The sequence below is a fragment of the Ceratosolen solmsi genome, unplaced genomic scaffold (genome assembly GCF_000503995.2).
Source record: "Ceratosolen solmsi marchali unplaced genomic scaffold, CerSol_1.0 scaffold27, whole genome shotgun sequence".
Taxonomy (NCBI): Eukaryota; Metazoa; Arthropoda; class Insecta; order Hymenoptera; family Agaonidae; genus Ceratosolen; species Ceratosolen solmsi.
The window spans coordinates 3,386,141-3,406,186 of NW_011948426.1; the positions used below are offsets into that span (position 1 = coordinate 3,386,141).

The 20,046-nt window shown below is 29.2% G+C and overlaps 3 protein-coding genes across 3 annotated transcripts in view; 1 reads left to right on the top strand and 2 right to left on the bottom strand.

Annotated features, from left to right (window-relative positions):
* Positions 1–970: 970 nt before the first annotated feature.
* DPCoAC (dephosphocoenzyme A carrier) lies at positions 971–4,172 on the bottom strand. The gene is made up of 6 exons (XM_011500782.1): positions 3,786–4,172; positions 2,317–2,513; positions 1,922–2,256; positions 1,575–1,837; positions 1,322–1,502; positions 971–1,243 (listed from the first exon to the last, which is right to left on the bottom strand). The coding sequence occupies exons 2-6, from the start codon at positions 2,380–2,382 to the stop codon at positions 1,117–1,119; spliced, it is 972 nt and encodes a 323-aa protein (XP_011499084.1). The 5' UTR covers positions 2,383–2,513; positions 3,786–4,172; the 3' UTR covers positions 971–1,116.
* A 3,146-nt stretch (positions 4,173–7,318) lies between these two features.
* Positions 7,319–14,399, top strand: LOC105363164 (lipopolysaccharide-induced tumor necrosis factor-alpha factor homolog). The gene is made up of 4 exons (XM_011500783.1): positions 7,319–7,436; positions 12,180–12,393; positions 12,757–12,976; positions 13,580–14,399. The coding sequence occupies exons 2-4, from the start codon at positions 12,207–12,209 to the stop codon at positions 13,680–13,682; spliced, it is 510 nt and encodes a 169-aa protein (XP_011499085.1). The 5' UTR covers positions 7,319–7,436; positions 12,180–12,206; the 3' UTR covers positions 13,683–14,399.
* Positions 14,400–17,206: 2,807 nt separating this feature from the next.
* The window catches only part of nAChRalpha2 (nicotinic acetylcholine receptor alpha2), a 4,295-nt gene continuing 1,455 nt past the window's right edge, over positions 17,207–20,046 (bottom strand). The window contains exons 6-7 of the mRNA XM_011500993.1: positions 19,333–20,040; positions 17,207–17,492 (exon numbers count right to left, since the gene is read on the bottom strand). Coding sequence (XP_011499295.1) covers positions 17,283–17,492; positions 19,333–20,040 — 918 coding nt within the window. The 3' untranslated portion in view covers positions 17,207–17,282. The remainder of the gene's footprint in view (positions 17,493–19,332; positions 20,041–20,046) is intronic.

Here is a 20,046-nt window from a genome sequence, read left to right on the forward strand (position 1 = left end):
TTAATTACAATTTATGAAAACAAATATTAAAATCAGTTTTAATCATGGATTTCAATGTTTTTCTTTTAAATTTCTAACATAAAATGTACTTATATATGTATGTTAAAAGTACATTTTTCAGGGATTAGTCAGTATTAGACAATATACAAAATTGTAAAGAACGTAATTTACAAGTTTATGCAATTTATTTAAAGTAAGATAATTTATTGGATCACTTATCAGAATAAAAAATCAGTATGTCATTATGAAGAAATTCTTTTTAAATTATTGTCAATATTGTATATTATATATAAAATTAATCTATACTTAAATTATAATAAAATATAGTACAGTTATATATCGAATCATTTTAAATATTTCTCAAGATCCTTATTTATCAATAAATAAAATTTATTTTTATTTAATACGTCTGGATTCGAAGTTTTATTTAACATCTTTGTACAAATAAAAAAGTAAAAAATGTTAAGTAGAGATAAAAAGCCTTTTTTCTCTCGATCGAATGGACCAGACACTCAAACTTTTTTAACAATAAACAACAATGCCTTTAACAGCTTATAGATACCTACTATTATACATCCATAGATACACACATACACACAATTAACAATTCTTTATATATAAATCAATCTGTATAAAACGAGTATTTAAGAATTATTTCATATTTACTAGTATATGTACATAATTCATTTATAAATATTCTATTTTTATAGACAAAAAATTAACAATCTTTAAAACATAAAAAAAAATTACTTATGAAAAGTTAGAAAAATATATGCTTTTAACATCATTCAATAAAATTGTATATATTTGTAAATATATATTTGTGTATTATATTTCATCAATTAACATAAAAAATGTTTTAATTTCTTTAAAATACAAGAATTTAAGGAAAACTTTACTCAAAATTTGCCCTGACTTTAGATATTTTCAATTAATAAACTAATTAAAATTAATATTATTTCGTAAGTAGCTAAAATTTGATAACATTGAATTAAAACTTTGTTACGATTTCCTCGATGTCATTATACAACCTATGTACATAACTTTAAATGATAATCAATATGACCTATCATGTAAGTTAGGATTTCATCATAATATTTTCTTTGCGTTTCAAAATTAACAAAAAATTTTACGAAGAAAATCTTTCATTATATCATACGTGGCAAAACTGATTCCAACAGCAATCGGGCCTTTCACCCAGTTCATACTTAAGCCTTTGTAGAAGGACATAATACCATCTTCCCTGAATAATAAAAATATATCATATTATCGTGTATCATCTCATTTTTATATAACAAATGTGTGAAAAAATTTTATTTACCCATAAATTTTCATAGTCATTTTGATAATCCCAAGGGATTGTTGATTCTTAACAGCAGAAGTCTGCATTCTTCTGCGAACAATGTCCAAGGGATAACTGCTTGCTTGGCCAATCATTCCAGCTATAGCTCCAGACATTAGGCCAGTCATTGCGGATAGCGCAGGGCTATTCACTGTATATACTGCAATTAACATTAACAATGATTAAGAACAAAATTCTATATATTAAAATGAGTAAAATTAATTAATCATACTTGTAAGTATATTTTTAAGTGTATCATAGAAGAAAAAGCTGCAGCCTGCGTACGGTACAACACCGAGTATCGTTGGAGTGAATCCCCTATAGAAAGCTACTAAACCGTCCTTTTTATAAATCTGAGTGAAAACTTGGCGCAGAGTTTTGTATTCATCCTTTTGAGTAACTGCCATTTGAGCTCGTGCTAAATCCAAAGGATAAGTCATAGCTTGGGATATTAAACCAGCTATTGCACCGGCAATAAATCTTCTTTCATCGCCACTAAAAATTAAAATTCCATCATAAGTATGCAATGACACATGATGAAGTGTATTTTCATGTATTAAAAAAAAACAAAAAAATTACACATCAGTTTCATCAACTTTAAGAATTCGTTTCCATTGTTCATATGCTGTAAACTGAATTGCAGCATATGGTACAATTCTAACCATAGTAGCACTGTTGCCTCGCCAAAGACTAAGCAATCCATCCTTTTGATATGATTTAATAAGAAAATCTAATACAGCTTTGGTTGAAAAGGGTTGTTGAGACGTTTGAAAATTGATTTTTGTTCTATCGAGAGGTGCTATCGAGGTCTTAGCTGCTCCTCCGGCAATAGCTCCTGCTGCAAGACTTGTCCATATTCTTTGCGAATTTGTTAGAGTGTCAGATCTTTTAGGCGACGATGACGGTATCTTTTCCTAAACACAAATGCTTTATAATATTAAAGATTGCGATTGTTATTATTTTGACTGGCCTACCATTTCATCATTGTTTGATTTTATCGTGCCTGACTGCGTCGATACTGGCTTCATTGAGTTGCTCATTTTTGAAATCTGAATCTTGGTTCCGATATTGCCTTATGCAAGCCAGCTTACTTTTGCCTCTTTTTATAAAATTCTGCTCCCTCTGAATTTCTTTCATTTTTCATTATTCCAAGTTGATAATAAAACAATACCTACAACAGAAATTTTATATACATATAGATGTGTGTGTGTGTGTGTGTGTGTATATGCGTGTGTGCGCGCGCGCGTGTGTGTGTGTGTATGCATATGCATATATATTTACATATACTTACACACATGCACGGATATATTTGGATTCTTTAGAGAGTACTCATATTTCTTATGCTCTTTTGTGAAAATGATATTGAACTAAGGAGAACTTACACAATTATAGAAAAATGCATGCTTGTTTTTCTTTTATAATCATATAAAGTTTTTATTTTGATTTTAGAAATATTTGTTTACCTGACAAAAAAATGTTCATATTTTGATAATTCAAAATTTCATTATTATCAGCCATTGTTAGATATTTTTAATTTAAAAATTCTGTTAGCTACAAATATATACAACTAACTGCCTTAAACAGAAGTTAAAAATGAATTAATCATATCTATCACAGTTTATATTAATAATATTTAATAATAATTAGATAGTTAAGCTGTTCTTTTATAATGTTTTTATTGAACATTTTGCAAAATCTGCACACAGTCTTTGTAATTGTAAATGATATGTGTAAATTTCGTAATTATACATGCATGAAAATACTCTTGTATTTGAATTTTTATGACAAAATCTTTAAATTAACGATTGTAAGAACGAGCCAAATGACTTGTATTTTCAATGACTGAATATGTACACAAAAAAGGTGTCTTAATGGGCAGATGAACGATTTGATAGAAAACACAAGGTTTTTGGTTCACAAGCAATTGTAATTTTTGAACTTTTTGAATTTCATTATAGAGCATATATATATATATATATATATATATATATATATATATATATATATATCTATCTCCATTAACGGAAAATGCAACATAATTAATCTTACCTTGTACTTTCATGTGGAAAACCGTGTTATGTTATGTTGAAAGAGGCGGAACGGTCGAAATGAGTCGAAGCGTATTCGATGAAGAGATTAAATATATATATGCGCATATATGCATATATATATATATATATATATATATATATATATATACATGCATGTATGTATATATGTATGCATATATGTATATATAAATTTGTAGTAGAAAATAACGCAGCCAAATAGCCTTCTTTAAATGATGATTATCGTAATATGTAGGAAAAGAAAGCGAGCCCCCGCGAGGAGGCGTAAGGAATAGCAATAGAGGATGGCTAAGTTAGGATGTTGGGGAGTCGGATGTCGCGGGTGATATTCGCGAATCCGCGGCTTCGCGGATCGAGAGTTATATTGTCACTACATGGTTGTATGTGTGGATCGTATCATGAAAAGTGATACGTCGGTGCCCGTAGGCCGTAGCTCTCTCGCCCGGGTGCTTCGATCTCGGAGGCCAAAAATCTTAGCGAGCGACGTCACTCTCGCGTCCCGACGTTCTGTCAGCCCATCAGCAGAAGTCAGATTCGAAGCAGTTCGAGGTTAAGTTGTAAACAGCTGCGTCGCTAAGCTTGCCCTGAATACTTCGACCACGAGAGCCGCGAGCAATTCACGCACACTGCCACTTATTGAACATCGTTCGCATATAATATAACTTCTATCTTTAGTATGCATGTATATAATATCTTAGCTTGGCGATAATAGATGCTTTATAAGCGCCGTGTCATGACGGTGCAGACGTTACGCCGTTAGAAATTTTTGTGTGTGCGCGCGCGCGTGCAACTTGCGAAGCCTATGACTATACGCATTGCTTCATTCTCGTGTTTTATTAATTCACCACTCAAATCGTACCCTCCTCATCCCAAAAATGTTTATCTTTATCTCGTAATGTGGTAAAAATGATTGACAAGATAGAGCCGCGAGTGCAAGGATATATCAATGTTAAGATCGCGTATTCCTGTAAGCTGTTGTAAATTAAGATCTTATCGGCCGTACGGGCCATTCAAAATAAATAATGTTACTTTATATAAAAAATTGTCATCTATTCTCTCGATCATATTTTTTATTACTTTATTATCGATATTAACCGTTAGTTTTTCTTTTTTTTTTTTTTTTTTTTTTTTTTTTTTTTTTTTTTTTTTTTTTTTTAATTTTCATACAAGCTATTTAGCTTTATGTATTCTTAATTATGATATAATATTTTTACCAACTATTCTTAAGCTAAATATCTCAACAGGCACAGTCGCAATATTTTCTCTATTTTTATTTTATAATATTTATACTCTTATGCGACGTGAATTATTATAATACCGGATGCGCCCATAAGTTTACTTAAGCCACTAAAATGACATGACATGCGGCTATTTGAATCGAGAATACACATTTCTCAAATAATAATTCAAATCTCCATGAGATTTGTGACGTGGTGACGTTGCTATAATTGATAATATTAATGACCAATTTAAACTCTATATCTCTCGATACGATCTTAATTCACGTATTAAGAAATGAATTATTCTCTTAAATGTCAATTGTATAATTATAAGGATTTATATATTAAGACTTATGATTTAAAATGTATATGCAGCTCTGTTATTGAAATAAATACTTTGAAGCGAGTGCTTATGGTATTATTATCTATTTATTACAGAAATGTGAGCTATAGTAGATTTAGCTTTTAATAACCGACCTGACAGACGGAATCATGTAAATTTTACACATTTCTTTATTTCATAAGGACAATTATGTCAAAAATTAATTTTAACATATTTTAACATAATTAAACACATTTAAATACAATCTTCACCATTATCATTACACATTAAATAAAGAATTACTACAAACATTTATATTCTTTAATTTATGATTAAACTTTAGTATGCGTAATTTATTTCTATTTCGACATACGTAAGTATGAAAAAATTGTATATTTTGCATTTCATTGCCTTATAAAACTCGATAGTTTTATTATTTTTCAATGTCTGTACAACTAAACAATAATACGGATGGTTTAATTCAAACATAGATAATATGTAAAAATTGTGCAATGTCTTTGTCAGCTTTTGCTATTGAGAATGTCAGAGTAAAGTTTTCAGGGACTAATCGAAAGTAAAGTATTTTTAATAATTTATCTATTAAAAAAGTACTTTATATAAATTTGTATATGCATTTTTATTATTGTACTAATTGGCTAGTGCTGGTATTTTTTAAATTTAGCATAGCTGCATAATTTAAAGAGCTTGTTATTTTTTCTTCTTCAATTTTATCTCGTTTAAAAATATATTTAATTAAAATTTTTTTTTTTTGTATTTTTATTTTAAATATGTTTTCGTTGATTTAGAGTATTCAAACGACGATGAAAATACAAGTTTCATGAATAACAAAATATTCAGTTAAAATAATTTCTACTTTTTTTTTCATTTTAACAAATCAATTAATAATATAAATTAATAATAATAATAAATTAATAAATTAATTATAAAGTTCGTTGCAAATATAATCTTTTATATATATATATATATATATATATATATATATATATATATATATTAAAGGCACGAGATGGAGAATTAAAAATGTAAGTGTTTGATTTAAAAGTAATTTATATTATTAGAATAATTTATTGATAGTTCAAATTATAAGCATTACGTATGTCTTATGATATATGACAAAATATAGATTAAGTGTATATTAAATGTAATAAGAAATAGGACAAATAATTTTTAAATATATTTTTATGAATAAATCGGCCATTTATTATTGAATAAGCCAAATATTTGCCACTTTAAACTCAGATGATTTTTTTTTCTTTTTTTTTTCTTCTTTTTTTTTTTTTTTTTTTACTATTGTTATATAATTATTGTCAATTGGTTTTTCAATTTATGAAAATTTGATTTATTATTTATATAATTTGTATAGGAACAATTTTTAAATACGGATGCCACCGTGTATTATAATAACTATATTATTTTGTATTAAAAAAAAATTTTGAAATTAAAAATATATACAAATTATCGAAGCAAATATATGTATAAAATCGTATCTTATGAACTAAGCATTCTTTAATAAAAGTTTTATGCTTATTATAGATATTCTACATATTTCTACATTTTTATTATTTTTTGTTTTTGTTTTAAATTTTTTTTAAGCGTTGTTACAAGATTCGAAAAGTTATAAGGAAGTGTCAATAACGTGTTTTATACATAATGCATTGAGACACATGTCATTATAAAGTATAAACACCAGTAGAGATATTATTTTAGAAAAAAAAAAAAAAATACAAAAAAAAATTTATATTTTATAACTTATTTGAATAGACGAATTGCATGAATCAATATTTATGTTTCTATCGCCAGTAGCTTTGATTCGTTTCAACAAAAATTTTCTGTTGGAACAACTACAATCGTAATGATAAATCTTATATTGTATTTATAATTATAACAATAATATCGGGGAAATATGAAAATTTATTAATTTTTTAATCGCTGTAATGAAATATATATTCATATACATAAGCACATATAGTTATATTTTAATATATATATATATATATATATATATATATTTATAAGGAATATTATGAATGAAATAATTATTTAATTAGCATATTTAATGTTACGTGTAATGCTATAAGTAGCGATTGCTCGTGGCGGGGGCGGAGGGTTGGCGATACTCGGTAAATATTTCTATTAGAGGAATGTGTATTCGTGGTAATTAGATGCCTATATTACCGACACGACGGGCATATGCTTCGTACAAATGCTGAAAGATGTCGGATACGCTGTAATTTAATATCCTGAAAGCGCTGAAAGCATTTGTTCGGGCCTATTTCGCTGACTCGCTCTCACGTCTTCATCATTTGTGTTCCTCTGCCGGAGTCAGAGTTTTAACTAATAATCGGCTTCAGTTCAGTTATTATATCAAGTCTTCGATAGCCATCAAAATAATTGAACACTCATACATCCCGTTACGGTCACTGGGTGTTTCGTTAGTGCAGTGTCAGACGATCCCTAAGGAGGTACGTAATCGAGTTTGTTTTTTCTTCGTCGTTGGAAGACACAGCTTCGAGCCCACAAATTCGTAAGTGCGTATTATAGTTGGGTGGAGTATAGATGATGCACGTGTGATGTAATAACGAATTTTCATGAATTTGTATATGCTGAGAGAGGAGAGATGATAGAGTGCAGTTGGGGATCCCTATGATTGCAACGAAGCGGAGGAAGTGCGCGGGCTTTCCTATTCCTGTTCCTCTTTTATCTCTTGCCTCTTCTCGCTCTCTCCCTCTAGCTATAGACATACCGAGATTCTGCAATGACGACACGCGACGTAATAATGCAAAATTTGGATCGCCGAGAATTTCAAGTTTTACTTCATCGCGTACTGTCGGCTCGGCGCTCATTGCTCTTGTGCCAAACGTCGTCGAGTAGCTGATTAGCATTTTTCCTAAGCTTTCCAAGGACTTGCCGCTTACAACATTATTCCCTCGGACTCGATGCTTTTCCTGTTTATATTAACACTCAATTCTTTACTGTTGCCCTCGTGCATAATCTTTTCTGTTTATTCGGAGTAACGTTGTTACTAATTTTTCGAGTTTTTAATAATTTTGAAATTGCACGTTATGTGATAGAGAATGAACGGTCGATTGACCTTTAGGTAACATAACCTCTGTTCGCAAAGTAAAATCTCTGCGAGATTCGACTCTTCCAAGCTACAAAGAATGTACACGGAGCATTAATTGTTTATGGAATCTTTATCTAAGTCGTAAATAAAGGAAGTGACGCTTTTTTATTTTCTCTTTTCTTATAACAATCATGCTATTTAAGTGAATTATCTTTGAGCGATGATTAAATTTGTACGCGTAATTGCACAACGACGATAATAGCAACGCGTAGGCGCCGAGTTTTTGAAAAAGTGAGGAATTTAATATTGAGCCTAGTATACGCTATTTATAGAGATCTTATGCAAAGCTAAAATTCATTTTTTACAGTACTGAAAGTAAATAGCTGAGTATTCTGGCTAGTTGGCATACATGCAAAAAGTTATCGATAAATCGCTCACTTCTTGGAGTAAATGGAATTTGTTAGCGCGATCATTCAATTGTCTATTGCAGCTCACCAAGTAGTGACGTAGTTGCATTAATATATATATATATATATATATATATATATATATATAAGACTGAGAGAGAGAGAGAGAGAGAGAGAGAGAGAGTGTGCGTGTGCGTGTGAGAGAAGAAACAGCTGTGGGCAGGGGAAGGGTAAATAGATGGATTTTTTTTACGACAATGTGACATTTAATATTGTCAGAATTAATGATAGGTGATGGAAAAGTCACACGATAAGTCAAATATATGACCGAAAACTATCTACTTGTATGCGTGCAGTACTTAGCCTGAATAATATCAAACTGCTTGTTAATTGATTTCGTGATATCCGAATGACTGCCTGATCAGCCTTGGCAAGTTGACAGTTTTTTTATTTCACGATCAGTAGCTTATGTTTTCAAGATGGATCGTATTTTTAATCGAAACCTGAATATCCGTAGCGGTAATTAGTTATGGATAAGATCAATAATGACGTTGTACAGTACTTTCTACATGTATGAGAATGACCAGAATTCTTAAGTTACTTAACTCTTGTCTCAACTTTCACTTGTAGAAATTCTGGAGACGACACGTGGAAATCTATCAATTATGGTGTCTTCGCGTATCATAATTAAAAATTCTCATCTATATTCTTATGTAAATTTTACACTCACTTATCAACGACTATTTACAAATATTTCTAATCTTAAATATTAGGTGATCCTGAGTAGCTAGTCAAGTTGCTTTGTTTTTTTTTATTATTTTTTTTTTTTATTTTTTTTTCATCGGAGAAAGTATTTATTTTTTCGTTCATTTTATACTGTTGTAATCTGCTGAGCGAATATGGTACTTCTATAAACGGTCTGAAGCTTTAAAAAGTATATTTATTCGCTTCGTAAAATACTAAAGTATAATTACCAAGTACGCGAATTTCATTATCATCATGCAATTTATTGTAACGAGACTATAAGAATATATCGAGTCAAATAAATGCCTCGGTTTAATCGAAATTCCGAATCTACATGCTGCTTATATTTTTTAAAGAACTCTTATGTAGTGATATTGCGATGGTGGATATTACTTAAAATATTGCCTTCGTTAAAATTCAACATTCTCAGCTTTGCAACATGGAAAGGAAACTGTATGATACTATCGTCTTTTTAAAAAATCAATATAATAAGCTATACTTTGTAATAAAAATACTGAAAAAGTAAAGATAATTAAATTTTGCATATATCTATAGATTCCTCGTTTCATTGGAACTCGGTTATTAGTTATTGAAAAGGTTGATATTGCTTCGTAAGAGCATGAGACGTATTACTGTAATTTGTAATTTTTCTTTTACTATTTACTTAAAATTCTCATTGTGATAACTAAGCAATGCTTAAAATCATTTAGATAAATCATTTTCATGCTGAAAAATTTTTTTCATTATTGTATTACATTATTTATCATTACGCAATATTGAATATGTCAAGTTGAAAAAGAAAATATTGAAGTTATTTTTCATTATTCATTTAAGCGAGATTTATTTTTATATTGAAAAATTATTTATCTTAAGAATTCATTGGATAACAAATTTTTTTGCAATCGAGGTAATGAATAATAATGTTTGCGACAGGTACGATAGGAAAAGTAAGAATTTCAAATTTGAATATGGATTTTAGAATTCATATTTTTTCGTAACAAATCACAGTTTCGCGTTTGTTTTACATTTTTTGTAAAGTGCATTTTGCACAAATTCAAATGAAAATCATTTATAGTCAAAGATTAAATACAAATTCAAAATAATTTATTAATTTATTAATGATTCATTATGATAAATATTATAATATTGATTTTTTTTAATATTGAATTTATTTCTTTTATACTTGTTTATAAATTTCTATCGAAATTCTGTTATACAACTAATTCTAAAAGAAATTTATGTTTTTTTTTTTTTTTTTTTTTTTTTTTTTTTTTTTATAGAGTGCAATGTATTTGAAAGTATTTCATACTTCATCTATAATAGGATCGATGAATTTCCTCTATATATATTCTTGAACAGAAATTCAGTTTTAAAAGTTTTCGACACAATTGTTCATATAGTATTTTAAAACATTTATTACCTTTTATTAAATCCAATGCAATAACTTGTGAAATAAATTCAATATTATTGATTATTGATTTTTTACTAAATTATTATCTGCCATTATAATGATACTTCAATCAAAGATTGTTTTCATTAGCAAATTGTTTTTAGTGAAATGTTTAAATTGTATTATATATAACTATGGGAGCAAGTCAATATTTTAGTAAATAAGATTGTGATTAAAAATTGAAGAATATAAGAATTGAATATCTTTACGTGATATACTTTTTGGCGAGCTACATACTTATATAAGTAATAAGCAAACAATTTTTGCCAGATAAAGCAATAAAATTGATTTTGTTTCTTTAAGAATTATACGTACAATATGATGTTAGATTAAAATATATTTTTTGAAAATTTGTCTTACATTAGCTTGACGGTCATCGATAAATGAATGTTTTGCTCAAATACTTATTACTTCGATGGTATCGATTACATAAAATACATTAATTATTTTCGTCGTCGAATATTCAAATATTTCGTTGTAAAAAGATCTTGGAATTTTGCATATTATATAGTGGCCGCAGCATCTCAAGTGCTGGCAGTGCTAATCGCTTAAACAATCGCTCAATTGGACATCGAGGGATTCCATTTGTTATAGCAGTAGTGCTCCCTTGTGTATGCTTAGTCGTAACGATCGTGCTAAAGCATTTTGCTTTTATAGATTGTTAGACAATTACATGTATTTTTCCGTCTTTTTCGCTGATTTATGTCAACATTTGTTAAAGTGTTTTACACAATTAATTTTATTATCATTATCCTACTACCATACTACTACTACTACTACTACTACTACTACTACTACTACTACTACTACTACTACTATTACTACTAGCATTATCATCATCACTACTATTATCTTTATCGTTATCGTTATCGTCATCGTGTTGTTGTTGTTGCTGCTGCTACGAAATGATTAGTATGTTTACTTTTCATAAATACGTAATAAATATTGAGCATAAAACAAATTAAAAAAAGATAAATGGAAAATATATTGTCTTTCATTCTTAAGTATTTATGAAATTAAATGTATATCAATATTTTCAGTTAACTGTTTTTTAATTTTAGTTAATTTTGTATCTTAAATTTTAATGATAATTCCGTGAAATACGAAATTTCCAAATTTTATCAACAGTAAAATTTTTACACTTTTATTTTAAACATTTACATTTTATTATTGAGATTAAAACGTATGCGCATGCACGTACAAGTGGATTATATATTTTATAGGGCAGCATGTTTATGGAAGGTTTTTTTGTACAGAGAAGAAGAGGTAAAAATTACGTATCCCATGTGTTTCGAAGATAAAAATATGTTTAGTAAAAGAAAGGGAATAAAATTATATCTAATATTCTCATTATAAAGTCATGAAAAATTTTAGAAAATTTTAGAAAATTTTGTATTGCCCGCCACAAAACATTTTGCAAATTTTCTCCATAAATTACGTGCGATCGCTTGTGACTGTTTAGTTTAACTAAGACTTCATAAAACTCGATAATACATTAGATGTGTTGAAATTTTGCATTTTTTACATATGATTTCAGGAGGAGAAGTGTATGTGAAAGAGGCGCAAAATGAATAAAGGACAAATGAGAAGCTCGTCCAGTGGGATGACAGTGACAGGTCCATTGCCTTCGGCACCCCCCTCATACGAAGAGGCCATTGGCTTGCCGACGGTACCGACGATAACCACAATTCTAGACGCACCTAGAGCGCCGCCCTATCCAATTGCAGATAATTCGATGCCCATGCCCACCCCAAGTAATACGCTTTTTATTATTTTATGCACTACTTGCGGTCTTACCAAATTCGTGGACTCGGACTTTGCCTCGGGCGAGTAGTGATAACATCCGGTAGGTAGATTTGAGCGTTCTACGCGTTTATCGAACATTTATTTGATAATAAGTAATAAGGGGAGAGGGTAGCGAAGCAGAATAACGTAAGAAATGTTTGGGTAGAATTCGAGTTTTAAGAGACGTGCCCGTATGTGCTACATAATTGGGTTGAGAGCTACTTTACGCGTTGTGTAGCCGTAAACTGTTATATTTTAAGTTGCTGACCAAATGAAATTTAATCTGATACTCGGTATCGTATATGTCATAAAAGAAAAATGTTTCATTAAAGTTCTGGCACCAACAACACAAATACTGGTTACGAGACAGCAAAGGACAAATGCAACACAGCCGCTGGAGGTGCGAGTTACCAATGAGCATGTGACCCCCTTATTGGCATCTAATTCAGTCAAAATAACCTGTCCCTCCTGTCACGCGGATGTTAAAACGAACACGGTGTCGGAACACCAGCCGATTGCTCATTTATGCTGTGTTCTCCTCTGTATGGCTGGGTACGTTGATGTTATCGACTTTTATCACATTAGCATTTATAAGTAACTCTTGCAGTGATATTTTATAGTGTGCTTTTGAGACTCGCAGGCTCAACAAACATTCCTTATTAAAAATTACGAATTTATTATGGTAATGCTTGTAAAATGTAGTATTTTATTATGATTATATGCCAAACAAACAATTGGCTATTGTTAGCTCTTATTAGAAAATATGTTCAAACATAAAATTTTTATAAGATTAACTTTGATAATCGCGTATAATACGATTAACATTTTAATGATCTCAATTCCTCTCTTTACACACTTAGTATTTTATACAGATTTAGACAAATTCATTCTCAATGCACACGTACAAAAATTATCTTATCATTTACAATTAACAATTCACAATTATAATCGAATTGAAGATTCAGTTCAAAATTAAGTTTCTAAAACAATAATAAAATTTTCATACCCATGGAATATAACTTATTGAGGTGCTTAAAAGAAATATCATCAACATTTTCATAGGCTTAAGATTATTATTATTATTATTATTATTATTATTATTATTATTATTATTATACATACGTAAAATCTTACATCATCATTTAATGTTACCAGGTGCTGTTTCTGTTCGTGTTTACCCTACTGTCTAAACGCCTTTTTGAGCGTTCACCATGTTTGTCCAAATTGTAAAGCGTTCATAGGTACGTGGAAGGGCTGATTGACTTTTCCGACTTTTCCACGTGATTGAGTTTAAGTGTGCGATGATGTACCTCAAAGAGAGTACGCTACTGGTCCATATATACTCAAAGTCTTAAAACGTACGAAGAAATCATCTTGGACCTGATTTGATTCATCTTGGACCGATTCATTGTAATTTTTTTTAATTCACTGCGATCGAGCTTTAGCTGTAATTAGTTCAGAATAAGGCAACTCAATTTCCATTGTACTTCCTACTATTATACCTTTTTTTTTTAGCTCTTCTTCGTTATCTGTATATCAAACTTTTATATCATTCCAAGAGAGTTAATCATTTTGTATTTTCTCATATTTTCATTTCCTAATCGCTGCTAAAATAGGGATATACAACTATCTCATCAGTATTTTGTTTCACAATAAGCAGCTATCAATTTCGCATTAACACTAGATTTCTTCAGTAATGTGTTGTTAAGATATTATCAGATTGAACTGCTCAATTGCCAAGTACCGTAATAGATATTGTAAGTGACTAACTGAATAATTGTGGAAAACATGTCGATTATTTACGTATATTTTTAACAGATGAACCTTCGTCAGCTAAAAATACTGTTAAGGAGATCTTTCTCGCTCAAATTGAAAGAATGAACTGAAGAAAAGAATAACTTTATGCGGTAATTTTTCATGAAATAAAAATGAATAATTCAAGATTTTTTTTTCGGAGATTTTTTTTACAACATTAAACACGATTAATAATTTTAATTGTACATTTATTATAATAATAATAATTTTATAATGGTAATTTCGTGAGGTAATGATGAGTAGAGCTCATCGCTGCATTTCAGCGTACGTTTTATTATGTAGTTATAAATCTGAAATTTTTTATATTGAAAATGTGTTGTCTATATAATTATAATAAAAATAATTGAATCATTATTTAATAATAAAAGGTGCATATTCATTTTTCGCCATGAATCCTTACGATTGTATTTTACACTTCCAGTTGGAATTTTAAATTTATATGTATTTAAATGCACGATAAAACAATATCGAATAGTTTATTATATGCATAGAATGGCTATATTTCTATTAAGAATTTTTGCTTCTCTTTTATTGTGTTCATTTATATATTATTATTAAATACTATTACAATGATTTTCTAAGAATATTATTTTAAAATTTTATTAGGTGTAAATACATTTTTAAGCTATTGCTTAATTTATATATTAAGATATTAAAAATGTAGTATAAAATATTTCAGCCTAATTAAAAATTATAGGTATTGAATCAAAATAATTAAGTATTGTTGGTCTATTAGTGTTACTGATTGTTTTCTTAAGTATATTAATGCTTAGTTGTTATTGTTGTTTTATATTTTATGAAACATTTTTTTTTTAATTTTATAAATCTGTATTATAGGTTTTCATGTATTACTATATTTCAAAGCTTCTGTACAAGTTCCACATTTTAATAATATAAATTTTCTATAATATTAAATTATCAGTCCAATTTCAATTAATTAATTGAAAAGAAGTTATTTAATAGAATTAAATAGAGACAATTTAGAAAAAAAAATAATGTTTAATTGTTGTAAGCCATAATGTCAATAGCTTAAATAATAAGCAATAGCAAAGTATCGACACATAAATAGTTATGTAAAATTAATATATAAATGCAGTTTTATTTTACAATGTGTAATTAAAATTTATTAAAGAATTTTCATTTATATTTTTAAAATATTGAACTTTAAATATTGTATAATTTTATGTCTGTATTGAAGTTTAAAAGTCTGTACAGCGATTAAGAATCCGTTATAAAAGATAGAAGAAGAACGTTAGAAAAATAATTATATTGGAAATTTGGGATGTTAGTGTCGCAAATGTAAGGAAGCTCATATTTTTTTTTCAATAAAAAATCATTCTTTTTATTTATAGTTATTTAAATTTTCATTTGTAATTTTTATGTGTATTAAGTATTAATATATTTTGTCAAGTAGCTAAATGTCACAAAGAAAAAATTTCTTTTATCGTTATTAATATTTTCATTGCTTAATTAAAATATTAGAATATAAATTCTCTATGTTACATTTTGTGTGACATCACATTACGTGCTAAAATAATTTAATATTTTTTGTTTATCATTTATATAAAGCTTTAGTAATAAAATTTTTGTAATTATTGTTACATAGACTGTTTTCGTAATAAACAATAAATGATCAAAATTGTTATTCGGATAACTTAATTGTTTCTTAATATTATAATATTGTAGAAATATTCATATTATTTTTGTTTTTTCAGTGAGAATTCTTTTTCAGGTGGTAGTTGAAAAAGAAGAAGAGTAAAATCATGTGTAGACATATGATAAATTTAGCTTCAATTTGGATCACAAATTCCTGGGAGGACTTCGCTCATAGAACTCAGTATTTGCTCACCACGTTCTGCATACTCGTAAGAAAATTATTAGTAATCGTAATTTATCGAGCAGAATATTTCTATTGTAGCAATTTCTGCAATAATAAAGATACTCGTGTGTGAGGACGAGCCATCGTCGTCGAGTCATCGTCATCGTTGTCCTTGTTCGGATGTGTGTCAATTTTCCTTTGATACCTCTATGAGGCGGTCGTATATTCGAATCTATGTCGATAAACTTCACTTGATTGGAATTTCTGATAGTATTAGATGTGATTTATTGTTAATTAATATTTTTATTTAATTTGTTAATTATATCATCGTCGTAGAATACAATATCGAAGGTAGTATTATTAATGGAAAACTACGAGGACATAGTAATTTAACTTTCCTTTAACTATTAAAATTAGTAATTGATTGTTTAGATTACCGGTAATGGTAAATAACAACTGTTTCTGACGATATTTTTAAATAATAATCATTTACTAAAAGGTACATATTTATTAAATTCGCTCAAGATAGATTTACAAAATCTTTGAAACATTTATGTACAATATATTAACGTAATTATGGATAAATTTATTAAGAACTTAAATTTTAATTTTAACAATACGCAAACTAATAGATTTATCTTAAAAATCTTTTTCTGAAATATTCTTTAATAATATTGAATAACATTGGTTTTCCAATCATTAATGCATTATATAGTTTCCTTGATATAGTATGAATGTGAAAAGGTTCGTGACTAAAAGAGCTAATAAACTTTTGTAAAAAATGCTTATGTACATAGTTTGAATATTGATTGAATAGACAATGCTTAAACGCCTTTAAGTAATCTTGACAAATTGTTCGAATATTCATCTCAATATTTTAAAACTGAACTTTCAATTTCATGAAGTCGGGATTTTCAACAATCGATTGTATTATGGTATATATATATATATATATATATATATATATATATATTGTAAATGTTAATAGTCACATACCAAACGGTAAGCGTATCAATTAAGGTACAATAAAGTCTTTTCGTGCATATCGGCAGCTTTAATTTGAGATCAATAATGCAATTATTTTTCTACGAGTCATACAACTATTGTTGGTTTGTTAATTAAATGTACACGAAGCTTACGCCAAACTAAATAAAATTCAAAATCAATTCGAAAGTAGGAGGGATCATGTGGATTAGGAGGAGTGGGGTAGTTGAGAAAATCCTTCTAATGCTGTATCAAATTGTCAAGTTGATTGTTTGGCAGGAACATTTGCCGCGCAACCAAGGATAATTCCATGTCGATAGGCTTAGTGTCGTCGTAGAGCGCCGGAGCTTCACAGAGAATCGTGAATGTCCCGACCAGAGAAGCGATGGCAAAGATCCAGAGGAAGAGCCGATCTAATACCATTGCAACGAAGCCCCAGTCTTGGTCCTCCTGCCATTAAAATTTCCTTAATTATTAATTGCCATTCCTTTAAGGGACTTGCGTATTTTATTTTCCTACCAACAAATATTATCAAGTATTTTATTCGCATTAATAATATTATTATATGAATAATAAACAATTTTATTGCTTATTCTTTAATTAATTTTTATATAATATAAAATTTATAAAATATTTGTAAAATAGTTTATTTATATATAGATATATAATAAGTTAATCGATCGTGGCAAGTAAAATTTTGATCGTTTTTAGAGTTTTTGTAAAATTTGCTCAAATTTTGTATATGTTTGTGATAATTTTCGTATGCAAAACATAAACTGATTATTTATCAAAAAAAAAAAAAAAAAAAAAAATGTTTAGTTTTTTTGACAAACTTATTGGTACAATTATTCAAAAACTAATTAAAAACAAAATAAAACTTTCAACTAAAGCCAGACAATCTTTATTCCGTATTCTATATTAATAATTGGAAAATCAATATCAACATTCATTTTCCTTTAATAGTAATGAATAATATTAAAGATTAGTATTTCAATTATTACTTTTTCTATAATACATACTTCCTAAATTAATCAATTTAAAATTGCCAATGTAGTCAGTGGTTATCTCTTTAATTATATCTTTAAATAATAAATTTTTTAATAATAAAAATAATTTCAGTTAAATTTTAATCAAAGGTTTAATAAAATATTATAATCGATCGAGGCTGCACCCCGTCCGTACGATTTTGGAATAACATGAATTTCATTCGACATATTGTATTATTTAGTAAATATTTCGAACGGGTAAGATTTAATCTTCATTTACCTTAATGCTTAAGCACTAAAATCGTAGTATTTAGAGTTTCAATGAATATATTTGCATTAATACATTTTGTTCAAACGAAGATAATTATGAAATATATACATATTTCAGAATTTATGATAGTTTTTCCTTTTAAAAAACAACGAAATTTGTTAAATTATATAACCCATGATATTTAAAGTTCTTTAAATACGTGCTATTATATCGGACTTATTTAAGAGTTATATATTACTAACTATTATTATAATGTTGTACTTTATAAGCGCATCATATTATGTACTACGACCTATTACCGTGTCAAGTTCCATGAATGATCATTTAGAACTTGTTTTGCATGTTTCACATGCTTAAAAAGGTAATTAATCTAAGCGAGACTTAGTGAGACTTATTAAGACTTTAGTGCAATAGTTCCGTAGTTTCGGGAGTTTTATTAAAGAAAATAAAACTTAAATAATTTATAATAGATACGGATGAACGTAATTAGCTTTTACCAATTTCAATGTTCTAAACGCATTATTCAGATGAGTATATATCATGAGTATGCCAGCATAATTAAAGTTGAATTATGCACTATTGTTCTACATGAATTGTTATTACCCGCTATGAATCATTGTGTATTGTCTTGTAAGGCTTATATTTATAAATTATTCGCTTAAAATTATAGTTCATTCTAAAAACAATTTCACTCCCCTGAATTTTAATGCACTATTTGATGCATCGCAATGGACTTATAATAGTGGCCGTTATAATAAATATTGATTATTATTATCGCTGAATTGATGTTTGAAAAATACATTTAGCAAAGTGCTAAAAGCCATAAAATTTCTGCGTTAAATAAGAATGAATTTGAATGTTTTGTTCTTGTAACATATATAATTACTTAAGAAGTTGATGGAAAAATTGGGATGGATTTAGTAGGCAAGCCGATAAAAATGCATGAGCTCAGGCCTGAGTTAGAAAGTAATTGGGCGCGGTAAGTGAAAGTCAAGTACTAAGAGTAGAGTAGAAAAAGCTCATTTATACCAACCGCATTAAACTCGTCTTGGCGTTGTATGTGATGCTGGATAAACATGACGTTATGCAGTGCTTTCTCGAGCTCGAACGGATACTTCTTACGAATGGCGAGGTCGCTCATAGATTCATCGAGACCCGACACGAGGCTCGGCAATCCATTGTATCCGAGGAAGCGATTGTGTACCGAAGTTGTGTGCTGCAGTCCGTTGCAGCCCTGACCTCTGACGGACTCTGGGGACGATAGGAGTGACGAGGACTGCTGCACGGCCGCGGCGACCGCCGCGCTAAATTTACTCGGTGTTTTGATCTGCTGGACCCTGTCACCCTGTCGTTGAGTCCCCTTGTTTCGTCCGTAGATCTTATGGGCCGCCAGGTCGTCTAGGAGATCTTCGGGTACGCGCATCCACAGGAGCTTCGGCAAGCGCCTAATGAAGACGCTCCGGACCCACGGCGCCATTCTGTGTGTGCTTGGCTTACGGTAGTGAACGTTTAGAATGACGATTGTCACGACGACCGAGAGGCCCACGAGGATCATGGTGAACAATAGGTATTTGCCTAGTAAAGGTAGAGCGAGCGACGTCGACGGTATGATCTCGGATATGAGGAGGAAGAACATTGTCTGCGAGAGAAGTATGTTGATGCAAAGGGCAATCTTCTCGCCGGAGTCCGCCGGCAAATAAAATGCCAGCACCGAGAGGTAGGAGATGCTCACGCACGGAAATATCAG